The following is a 12,459-nucleotide window of genomic DNA, read 5'->3' as shown; positions in this document are numbered from 1 at the left end:
GATTATTCAAATAAATTGCCTGATTTTATACCTTTTTACAGGGATATATAATTTTAGTTAGAAGCCTTTAACAGCATCAACAATCACAGTAAGCAGATTTGTTAGCGATTTAAAAACGAACACAGAACTGCTTTCCGAATTGAAATTAATTATTTTTAGCTTAATTATGATGTTTGAAAAACACTGATTATTTCATAAAATTGTCTGTTTTTATACCTTTTTGCAGGGTATTAGTATTTATCGGAAGCTTATAACACAATGAAGGAACCATATACGACCCTATAAATTATATATATTCTTGATCAGCATGAACAGCTTAATCGATCTAGCCAAGTCTGGTGGAAAAATATTTTTTTTTTTAATTTTTTAAAATTGTCATAATTTGACAAAAAATTATATTTTAAATTGGGTATGCAGATTTATTAACCTAATAAATTCCAGCATAAAAAAGCTTTCCGAATTAAAATTAATTATTTTTTGGCCTAGTTATGAGTATTTGAAGTTTTTATTTTATTGACCAAAATGTCATATAAAAGTATCGATTTGAATATTTAAAGTTTGGTAATGTTCGATTTTCAATTCGATCTTATAATGCAATGGCAAACTGCTGCTAAACTACGACCTCCAACATTTACTTTTTTTTTATTATTTTATACTATTAATAAGTAACTCACAACAAAATTCCCTAGTTTATATCCATAAATATACCGTATACCGCGATTAAATTATAATAAACAATTGATACCAATTTTGATAATTAAACTGAATTGGATGGCTAAGTAAACAACTGGACCGTGGCGCCCTCGACTTTGTCAAGGTCGTTGGCCCACCCACTCGCGAGGCCGCATCCCATCGGTTGGATCGGGATCCATCCACCTGGTTGGTGGTCCAGTGCCCCACCGCATCCACCTTTTAACGATCCGCTCTGGCGGCCACTTTCGCGCTTAATTTCCCATTAATTACAGCGTCTGAAGTTCAATATTTGTTTTGATTATGCTCGGACCCGACCCTGTGATAAATTAAGAAACCATTATCTAGACCCTCGCGATGATGATCGGGCTAATGATCGTAGTGGCTAAAATGATGGCCGAGCGAAGTCTGTTTTCTGGCTGGCATTTCAATTTGATTTGTTGGCAAATATTTAAGAAATTTCTTCCACGAATCCCCACATACATAAATCCCCACATACATAATTTCGCACCTGGGGCACGTGTTAATTGCAACAAGTGCTGTAAAAATGTAAATTAATTAAGCGTTTCAGAAAATTTCTCCTTTTTGGCGAATAACTGTACGAATTCGACAGTATATTTCCCTTTCTCAAAATATTAAACAAGGATAGCGCCAAAAGAAAAACACATGTTTCTCGATCTAAATTTAGAAAGAATCTTTTTTTGTTGAATTTTTACAACCGAAATGACCCATTTCGAAGGAAACCAAGCGCACATCACATACACATCATAATCAATTAGGAAAACGCTTGCAAATGGTTGGCAAAACAGCTGCAAATCGAGTCTCTGACATGGAACAACAATTAGTAATCCAAATATAATATAATATAAAAGAAAACTGTTTAGCCAAAGACAATATATAAGGCTGAAGAATATTACACATACGACCTGTTGTTGCGACACCAATTTGTAGCATAACTTTTGGAGCTAATTGAAGTCCCTGAACCCATCTCCTAGAGACATTCAACTCTGCCCCACGCTGATCTAATCCCAGCGGAACGACACCCAGACACACACGTGCTCATAACTCATTATTTTAGTTGTCTATTAAAAAGTCAGCAAAAGGCGCAGACAAGAAAATTACTATATAGTCGCAGTGAGAATTACAGCGTAGGATGAGATATTGGAATAAATAAATTATATTTTTGGTCCATGTGAGTACTGAGTGCTGCAAGCTTCGTGCTTCGTGTGGTGTTCCATGTGCCACATCAAGTGTCGCCTGGCAACAAATTCAGTTCTTTTCGGATGACTGACTTGGCTGATGCCATGGTTATGATGGAAGATATCGGAGTATCGGCGATAAGTAGCTACCTTCCCATGGCGTTATTTATATTTATTCTACGAATTTCTGGCGAATGATGTCGCTGGATGGTTTTAGACAAAAGATTGCAAAAAAGAATTTGCTTTTCTCGTGAGGTTCTTTAGTATTATTCTCATTTTTTTTTGTTGCTGCTTATTTTTGGCATCATCCGAGCGTTGATGACGTCAAACTACGCCTTGTCTGTGTAGGGAGGGGGGGAAATGGTTGAGATGGAAAGATGGAAAACCGCACAAAGATTATTGAAAATTGAAGCAATATGTGGAAATTGCTTAACAGCGTCGAAGTGTATGTCGAAAGCCCCTCTGAGTTCTCTTAGGTACTTTTTGTTTTCTTTACTGTATTTTATTATATTTTATTTTATTTATTCCTTGTGTATATTCTTTTTCACTTTTAATATGTTCTCCCCCATATGCGCAGTCATCTTTCATATTGTACTTTCTACTTTTTGGGGGGTATTGTAAAATGCCTTCTGCTCAGTCTGTACACTATATATATACACATATGTGTGTATAAAAACACACATCTCCTGTCTGCAATTGCAGTTTGTATATTTACGGAAATAAAGAGATGAAAACACTGGTAAGATATTAAACAAAATAAACAGTAATGCCTCCTCAGTGCTCTGTGCATGATCTGAAAATCAATTCTCATTTTTATAATAATAAACTTTAGTTTAATCAACTTGGGAAATGTTTATTGTATTGCGAGACAGAGAGATATATCCTCCTAGTTTTGGCTATAATTTAGTGTCTGAATTGTTGTTAATTTTAAAGACTTAACTGCTTTGCTGGTTTTTACCCTTCTCGACCGCCTCCCTGGAGAATGAAATGCAATTTAAATGCAAATGCAAATGCCGCGCTCGCCGCATCGAACTGAATTTGAAATTAAAGAGCAGAAATTTGCATTGAAATGCGAAAATGAATGGGAAACTAATGCGGCGGGCGAGTGTGTCCAGAGGGTCCAGAAATTCACCCAGGAAGCAGCTGACGATGGCGTCGACAGCCAGAGCTTTTCATTTATTTATTGGCCAGCCAACGACCGACCGGCTGTCGACTGCTTTTCCCCCTTTTCCTTTTGGCTTCTCAACTCGTAATTCCCACCGACACTCACCTTTCTTGGGCGTCTCGTTGTCGCCGCCATTCCTGTCGCCATCCTCGCTGAGCTGCTGCTCGCTGACTTGCTCCACATCCAGCAGCTCCGAGGAGGATATGTCGGAGCGTTCGTCATTGGGTTCCAGGGAATTCTTATGAAGATTAAATTTGTGGCACACTTCAAAGGCTTGGCCCACGGTGCGTACGATGCGCATGGCCTGGGACTGCAACGAGGTGAGAATGGAGGTAAAAAGAAGAAAGGGTATTAATTAAATTGCATTAAGGCGAAGAGAAAGGTTCCCCGATGGAGTTACAGCATCCCCCCCGTGCAATTAAGCCCGCATATTACGCATACGCCCCGTTGCGGCGCTGCAATGAACCCACCTCGGGATCGCTCGTCGCACAGCCGCATGCAATTGCATCCTTTGTGCGATTATTGCATAAATTATCACATTCTGCTCGAGCGACTGCCGCCGTCCCCCTCTCCAGGGGAGAGCTGCGCCGCCTCTGCCTCGCCTGACGCTGCTCGGTGAGGATGAGGGGCAGCATCTGGTCGCCGGCTATGATGGGCTCCCGGAAGGATAGCTTCTTGCGCGGCTTGTCGGTCTTGGGACGCTCCAGCATCATTCCATTGTTGCCATTGCTACCACCTCCACCTCCACCTCCACCACCGCCGCCGCCACTGCTCAGGCTGGAGCTGCTCTGCTGATCGCTGAGACTCTTCCGCCTTTGCAGCTGATGACGCTGCTCGGACCGCTGGTGGAGCTGATGGGCACGACGCAGGGCCTCTGGCGATGCGGCATAGTGTTCATTGGGCAGGCGCTTGAACTTCAGACGGGCCTTCAGGACATCACCGTTGGCAGGAGTAGCAGCAGCTGCTGAGGAGGAGGATGTCGAGCAGGATGTACCCTTGTGACTGGCCTTGGCCACCGGTTGCTCCTTCTTTATTATGTACACCGTGTTCTCGTCATCGTTAAAAAGTATGTGCTTTGGTTTGTGATCTATGTAGGTGTCATCTATGAAGCGGACAGGCTGACTTAGAACGCCACCGGTTGCCGGAGCCATTTCCCGCTCCACACAACCGATGAGCTCCCGGATGTCCAGACTCTTGTTGCGCGACAAAGGCTTCTGCTTCTTTTTGTGCGAGGGAACTGGGGATTGTGGTGGTTTGTCCTTGAGCTGCAACTGCTTGTCTCCCACGAGCATGTCCCGGATGAGGCCACCGCCACTGCGAAAGATATTCCGGTGATAGTGCACCTCCGAGGGCTTCTCGATGGCTGCTCCTCCTGCTGTGGAAGCCGAGGCCTGCTGCTGCTCCGCCAGCGGCTGACTCTGGGCCTTGGCCATGTTCACCTTGCTGCGACTCCTGGTCCAGGGCAGAAAGTCAAAGGCCTTGGTAATGGGACTGCGGGCTACGTGGGCGGAATGCTCCGCGAGATTAAGGCGCTGCTTGTGGGGAACAGCCATGGCAGCGATAGTCTTCTCGTGCTTCATGGCCACCAGTTGTGGTGTTCCAAAAGAGTTCGCTGATCCCGCAGAGGCAAGGTCGTCGATTTCGCCAATTTGTCACTGTTCACACACTTCACACTTGTTTTGTTTTGTTTTGCGGCTAGTTCAATGTTATTGCTCTCAATGTTCTTGGCCAATTAGTTGGCTATTAATTTCATAATTGTTTAGGGTCCGATTTGGGTGGCTCCTTGATCCAGGTTGTTCACACTCAACCAATGCGCCATTTTTCACACCTTATTGTTTTCTTTTTTGTGTATCCACCTGAGGCTGTTGCTTCTGCGTGTTCATTTATTGGTTTATTGAATTATTTGCAACTTTTCATTTTCATGTTGCCTACATATCGAGGGGATATATATATATATATTATTGGTTTATTTTTTCCCGAATATTTCTGCCGCGTGAAAACGAGTGAAAATATATAAGAAAACTGTCAATCTGATTTGGGTTTTGTTTTGGTTTCGCCAGCGGGGAAAACTTCTGTCAGGCATTGGCATCAGGCGAATGATTTGCAATTGTTGTGAATTCCACTGACTCAGAGCTCTGGTTGCAGTCTCCTCAGTCAAGAAAAAGTACAATTCCGAAGGTCTCTGATTTGTTGATATTTCAAAAATAAAATTGGAATATTGAATGAGCCAGAAAAAACTGGTTTCTACTGTTAAAAAGTATTTTTATTTAAGAAATGAACAAGAGACTAATAGGTATATATACTATTCATATTTATATTGTAATTTTTTAAGCTTATTATTCTCAACTATAAACCAATAGCAACTTTTAACTAAAAGTCCTGCCAGTTTAATATTTATATCTTTTAAATACAAACATTCTTCTATTTCACATTCCCTGTGTTCAGTTTCATTACTAATTAAGGCCAAGCTGGCGACTAACTTTGTGGTTTCCCCTTTCTGTATTGGGAGGAGGACTACCTGGCAGAACTTGGCCAAAAGCAGCAGCAAACACTCAAGCACTTTGAAGGGCTACTTCGGAGGTGGCTGGTCGAGCACTCGCCTCCTGAATGACATTAACAACACATCAATTTGAATTATTTTGACAGGCAGTGACAGCACTTGTTGCGCAAATACCAGACAGAGAGGAGATGGCCAACAAACCTGGCCAAGCAAGACTGCTTACAACACGTTCGATATTTGGGCGGCCATTTAACAGTTTCCTCAAGGTGAATCTGTCTTTTTACGCTGCCAATTTAATGCTCCAGCATTGCGTAAACGCGACGTGATCCGTCTTGGGTTATAATGCCGTCTGAGTGTCTAACACAAACACTCTATATAATATACACACACCTCCCTGAAGTATCTTGGGCAATTTCGCATAAATCAAATTGAAAACTATAAAAAAATAAACGGATAAAGTGTGTGGCAATTTACATTCGTTACAGCAAAGTTGAAATGAAAACTTAAATAAATAAAAAACCAAAGAGAGATGGAAACGAAGAAAATTGCGTGGCTTTCCGTGGAAAACTACTCGAAAATTTATGGCGTTAAAAACGACTTTGTTAGCATTTGTTTTATGTATTTATTTGAATTTTAATTCCCATTTTGCTCTGCACAACAATCAAATCTGGCATTCTGTTTGTTTTCCCCGCTGTCTGTCTGTCATAAGGGAAAATTTTCACTTTACACAGAATCATTCGCTGGCACGGTTTTAGCACCGATTTAATGGCCAGTGTCCATCTGGCCGGAGTGTTTACTGTGGCTCGGTGGTTTACTGTGCCACAGCAGCAGCCGTTGCAGAAGCAGCCACCGCAGGAGCCACTTCCGCAGCTGCAGAGTTGACCGCAGGGAAAACTGCAGCCCGTAAATTGTGCACATTGTCACGTGGTCTGCGGAAAGGGGAGGAGGAGTCCTTGCCCCCCATCTGCTAATGATGTTCGCATTAGTCATGCTGGCGGCATCGGTGGCACTTGGAAAATCAATTTACATTTCAGCCAACGAACCGAAAAAAGAATATAAACTTGAGTATTTATAATTCGAAACAAAGCGAAACACCTGCCTGCCTCTACGTCCTACCTTCCACTTATTTACTCACAATCCCTCCTCCTCGTGGCTCGTGTTCGATTTTAGACATACTTTAAAGTAGGCTATTAAAATAATGGATCTATTTTGGCTTGAAATGTGAATAAAAAAATAAGAAAAACAACGATGCAAAAACAAAGCAAAGTGAAACGAAGCGAAGGCACAACCATTTTTGGGAAATGAAAAGGAAAATGGCCAAGAGAATAAGGCATTGTGCGGTTTCCCCTTTGCCAGAGACAACAGGTAAATTAAAATATATACTTATATATATTTCTCCATTTTCTGTGAACTATTTGCCATAATTTGCGGAACTTTAAGAACCTAACTTGATGTTCATAAAAATATTTTTGTGGATTTCTTTGGCTGTCAAAAATTGTTTTTCTACTTGCGTTGCTTGAGGGATATATCGGTATAAATAAATAAGCCAAGAGGAGCATAAATATTTCAACAAAAATATCACGTGTGCGTTGGCCTTATTGACCATAATTCTATTTATTTATACCTGCCTCCTCATTTCCTGCGGCTACCTGTGGCGAGAGTAGCTCATTAAATGCGTGGTTCACTAATAAACACTGGATTTTTGAAAGAAAAGTACGTCATGGAGCTAAGTTTGGTTGGCAATCAATGGATTTTGCTTGGAATCAAAAACTGCACAGCATTTGCTTTCTCAAACTGGCACTTTCTAGGGGTTTCCTTTCTTGTTTTTCCTTTTTTCGGGAGGGTTTCTTAAATCGTATAACTGTCCGCACTTTGCAAAGTTTTCTTGTATTTTTTTCTTGCAAGTGACTGCGTGTTGTGGCTTTTCTCTGGTAATTAATTTTCTAGTCAATTTTCTGCTTTTTCGGCCCATTATTCAATCCTTAGCATTGTTTAAACGTATTATTGTTGCTGTTTTTTTTTTGTTTCATTTAATGGCGTCAGCATTTCAAAAATCCAATGACAAAACACTTTTGCTGCTGTTCTTTAATTTAAATATTTTGAAAAACATTTAATTTCTCGCCTCGCTGGGAATGATGATGATCTATGGGTACGTTAAAATATTTTCCTTAAAGCTGTGACATGCCATTGCCTGAATTTATTTTCCCGGTCTCGTATCGCATGATTTTCTTTGCTCTTTTTCCAAGGGGCAGAAATATCGTTTGGGTTTGTATTTTATTTAAGTGTTTTATTTTTTATTATTATTATTATGTTTGCACTTCACTAACACTCACGCACTCGTTGCATAATTTTTGGAATTATTTAAATAGAGAACGTTTTTCTTGGGACGTTTTCCGCACATCTGCAGGGGGACGCCGTCTAGAAGGCACTGGACAAAGACCGAACTGGGAGAGGAGATTTGCCGATCGATGTACTGCTTTGTAGCCGGCGAAAATGTGGAAGCTTTTCCCCGCAAGAGCTTTTCCGCTCAGCTGAGAGCTGTTTTCACGAGCATTGGCTACATGCTGCGTTTGTTTTGGTCGTTGTTCCATCTCGATATATCGCAGCGATCGAAGAACCCCTCCTGGGGCCGCCGGTACAACTTGGCGTATACGTGATTTGCAGCTCCCCCAGTGACGTCATTGCTTTGTGTTTCGCGGAAGTAAACAATAGAAAGGCAGGCGGCTTTTCACTTTGGCTCTTCTTGGCTCTTAGCTCTTAACTGAAAAACCATAAATCATATACATTTCAGCACATTGTCTGGCCGTGTGTGTTTATATGTTCATTTAGCTCTGCGAATTGCGTTGCATTTGGTGGGAAATAACAATAAAGGCGAATCTAACGCCACCTCAGGTGCAACGGTTTGAGCTTTTCCCTCTGACGCACACGATTTCCACACGTGCAGGGAGAGAGAGATAATAATTTCTATATGTCTGCATTGCTCCTTCACCTCCTCCTTGTCCTGGCCTTAATTTCTTGTGTCACTTGTCAGGCATTTCGACAGCCCGACACGGACTGCCTTCAGATGTATTGGAATTTTTTCCCAGAAATTCTTCTTGGCCCGCCTGTTAATTAGAAAACCAGCAAAAAAAAACAAAAATGGAAATGCCAACTTGACATTGTCTGGGCAGTGAAGTGAAGTTGAAGGCCAGACACGCATATGAAATACCAAGAAGGAAATTTTGCTTGAAAAACTGTCTGACTTGGAATTAATCGAGAAACCGCATTCGGTTTGAAATCAAAGCAAATGCATTTCCCACAGGCACTGGCCCCCACAAAAGTAGAATACGATTTATTTATTTTGCCAAATCTCGGAGGCAACTTAATGGGGGAGGCGTGATGATGTCGCCTCGAGAATATAGTATATCTATATATGGGAGAGAGAATCTGGCCAGAACAGCGGGTTGCCATCGGCCATATAACACGGAAATAAATACAAACGACTGATGGACAGTTGCGCCTTACTTTTAGCCAGATTTTTTGTTTAGATCCCCGTGCGCTGTAATGGCCAAATGAAAAATTGGTCTAGACTCCACAGACATTGACAATGAAAAATGCAAAACCAAGGAATCAAATCACTAAATCGAAATGGAAAATCAAATGGAAGAAAGTGTTTGTAAATTGCTAAGGATTTCAAGTATTGGGACTATCTAGATATGATATTAAGAGCAATAATTCAATTTTACGATTTTATAAATCCAATTGAAATGGCTCACAATTGTTATGGTACATTCAATAAACTGCACTTGGCTCTTTATAGAGCAGCAAATAATTTGTTTCTGTTTATTTGCTAGTTGTTTTCGTTTCGGTTTTCCAATGCTGGATACAAGCCAAAATTATGCATACGTGTAGACACATTTTGCACAAGACCCGTATCTTGTATTTATAGATAATCCATGGGTGGTGGTCGCAGGAGGGGGTTCCCCCTGGCATGGGTAATGTCAAGTAAGTCACATGTACATTATGCGAATTGCGGTCATAAACATTTCAGTGACCAAAGTAAATGTGCAAAAACCTAAAACTTTTTGTAATATTCCCCCGAAAAAAAGAGAAATCCCATATAAACAACAATAAGATTCTCACCTTTTTGTGACTTTTGAAGACGGAACACTTGAACGTATCCGTGCTGGCATCGCGCGCTATATAGCTGAATATCTTGAGATCGCTGCTGTCGTGGGACACGTAGAATATTCTATAGATGGGATGATTGAGCAACTCGATTTCCTCGGGGTCATTTGTCCAGTTCTTTTTCTAAAATCACAAACAAATATTATTTTAAATATATAAGGTGAGAGTAAATAAATAAATGATTTGTGACTTTGACTTACTTTTCGGCGGCGCTTTTTGAGCACAACGCGCACGCCATTAACCGATATGTGTATGGTGACCTTTCGCTTCTTCAGATTCTGCACTTTGCACTCGTACTGTTTGGAGGGAAAATTTAGAAAAATTCGATTAGAAAGTGTATATTAAAAATCATAGATATAGATGTACTGTAAAAAAGTAGAGAAGAATACGTTGTTTTCTTATAGTTATGTGCCAATTCTTTTTATATTTAAATTGTCTTGTGAAACTTTAATAAAATTCTGAATTATTTATGTACTTGTTATAATATACTTATAATTATATAATTACTTATTTATTTAAAAATTAGTTCTAAGAAAACCAGGAATATTTAACTAACATAAATATATATTATGTCTTGGATCGATATAATACTGTCCCAGTTTTATTTAATGTCTTAAAGAAAACCCCCATTACTATATATTTTTATTCCTCACTAAAACAAATAATACTTAATAACAACCGTTTTTCTCAATAGTTATTTTCCGAGTGTACATTTACCGTGTGTGGGGTAAAAGGGAAATTGGAACCACGTAATTCCAGAATTTTCAATTAACATTTGACTGCCTGTGACGGCTTGCCTAATGGCAAAGACATGACAATAACAAGCGCCGAATTTACCACGTCTCCTGCTCCCTTGGCTGACAGACATGGCTAATACGGAATATAACACACTCACACACACGCTCCGAGGAGTCGGCCAGGCTAACACGGTTTAAGCCAGGACACGCACGACTTCTCGGCACCGAGGAAAAGGGAAAGAATAAACAAGCCTCGTTACTTTTTATGCTACTAGAGTGTATATATATTTTTTTGTTTCTCTGTTTCGCTTTTGGCCATATATGTGTAACTGTAATCAAAGTATGTGACTTTGGCAAACAGAAAGTGTTGCCAGAGAAATTTAAAACCGCCTTCGGTGCGGATAAAAAGTTCCTTTAATTGGCAGCCGGAGATGTGCATATCCCACGGAAATCTGTTAACATTTTCAGGCACAATTCAAAACTCACTGGCGTCCCACACGGCGTATGCTTAATAGATTTCCCCCATGTTGACTTACCCTTATGCGCCGCATGGCCTGAACGATCTCGGCTCGAGTGTTGGGTCGTGGCACCTCCTCCCAACCGACAAACTGCAACGACACACAAAGGCAGAGAGAGGAGAGAGTGAATATTATGTTATTGTTTAAGGTCCAAACAAGGACCCAAGTTAAACAAGGCCTCAAAGGAGACTCAAGAGCCACTCAGTTAGAGTGGCGGCAGGCTTTAAATTTAAACAAAGTGTAAATGAAAATTGTGGTTTATACAGGTTAATAATTAAAAAGGAAACTCAAATAAAAACATTTAAAATGATAGAGGTTAATATAAGTAAATATATTACAAATAAAAAGAACACTACTTAGAGAAAAGAAAGTATTTATGGTCTTGCATTAAGATTTTTTCATTTCTGAAACTATATTGTTTAGGTAAATAGTTTCAGAAATGATTTATTCATCAAGCAAATTAACCATTAAGGAAATTTCAACACAAAAATATATATAACTCGCACCAGAAACTTACTTAAATATAGAATTGCTTTAAATTCTGTTGCCAACTGAGCAACAACCTCGACATACTAAGCTGCATTTATATATTTTTAGTTTTTACTGCATTTTCTAAATTTAAACGACAATCTGCCCTTTGTTAAATTCTTCAAGGGGAAAGCTCCATCATCAATTTGCCAGCTTAAATGTACTTTTTATTTCGCTGTCGCTCAGAAATACTAACAATATATATATACACATACTTTTAGTGATTCTCGGGGAAATTTATGGCCAAAAATGAATTCAAAACTGCGGCGACAACAACAATAACTCGTAGTTGCGATTGTTTGAAAATAAAAATGTGCGATTTTAATGCAGAATGCAGCTCAAGGATAACAAATGCGTAGATATGGACCTAGATTTTTGAATTTTATTACGGTGACAACAACAATTTAAATGCAAAATGACATGGCAACAACAATCGCACAGAGAGAGAGAGAGTGACAGTGACAAAATGTGCATGAGATAGCAGCCACGCCTCCACCGCCCCCCATTTCCCCTAATAAAAATAAATATATATATTTAAACAGTTTCCAATGTGCGACAAATAACGAAACACAACAATGAAAATAAATATTTATGGCAAAGTTCAGTGAAGAGAAGAGAGTATCTTTTCGGGTGAACAGCCTTTAGCCTCGTCAAAAAAAAAAAGAAAACTCTCATCCTTTTATTTCGAAAGGGAAAACTTTTACAAACATTTTTCGTGGGAACAGTGCCATCTATTTATGGGACCCCAGCATATGTCTAGTCTCCATATAAGCTATGTCGAGTTATGATAAACAAATAGCAAACGCTTTTTTCCTCAATTTTCTGCGAATGCTAATTCTCTGAATGCTAATATGATAAATGTGCTGGTTTATGGCGTGTGCCCCCCAATCAATATATTTCACAAAAAGAAGGAGAAAACCCGCTCCAAAAATAGACCAAGACTAATGTCTTAATT

The 12,459-nt window shown here is 39.8% G+C and overlaps 1 protein-coding gene across 6 annotated transcripts in view; it reads right to left on the bottom strand.

The window, feature by feature from the left end:
- LOC110190558 (capon-like protein) overlaps positions 1-12,459 on the bottom strand; it is a 50,483-nt gene that overhangs the window by 6,256 nt on the left and 31,768 nt on the right. For 3 of the 6 annotated variants that reach the window (XM_020961118.2, XM_020961117.2, XM_086833300.1), the window contains exons 3-6: positions 10,995-11,066; positions 9,922-10,017; positions 9,677-9,844; positions 3,160-3,364 (exon numbers count right to left, since the gene is read on the bottom strand). In XM_020961118.2, the coding sequence (XP_020816777.1) occupies positions 3,160-3,364; positions 9,677-9,844; positions 9,922-10,017; positions 10,995-11,066 (541 nt within the window). Of the gene's footprint in view, positions 1-3,159; positions 3,365-3,524; positions 4,983-7,881; positions 8,853-9,676; positions 9,845-9,921; positions 10,018-10,994; positions 11,067-12,459 lie in introns of those variants that run through there. The other 3 variants (XM_086833301.1, XM_020961114.2, XM_020961115.2) reach the window with 2 other exon arrangements.

This window comes from Drosophila serrata, unplaced genomic scaffold (genome assembly GCF_035046125.1).
Source record: "Drosophila serrata isolate PLE 108 unplaced genomic scaffold, ASM3504612v1 contig_272, whole genome shotgun sequence".
NCBI classification, from domain to species: domain Eukaryota; kingdom Metazoa; phylum Arthropoda; class Insecta; order Diptera; family Drosophilidae; genus Drosophila; species Drosophila serrata.
Note: the sequence above shows the minus strand (reverse complement) of the source record. Positions and strands in the feature narration are given on the sequence as shown.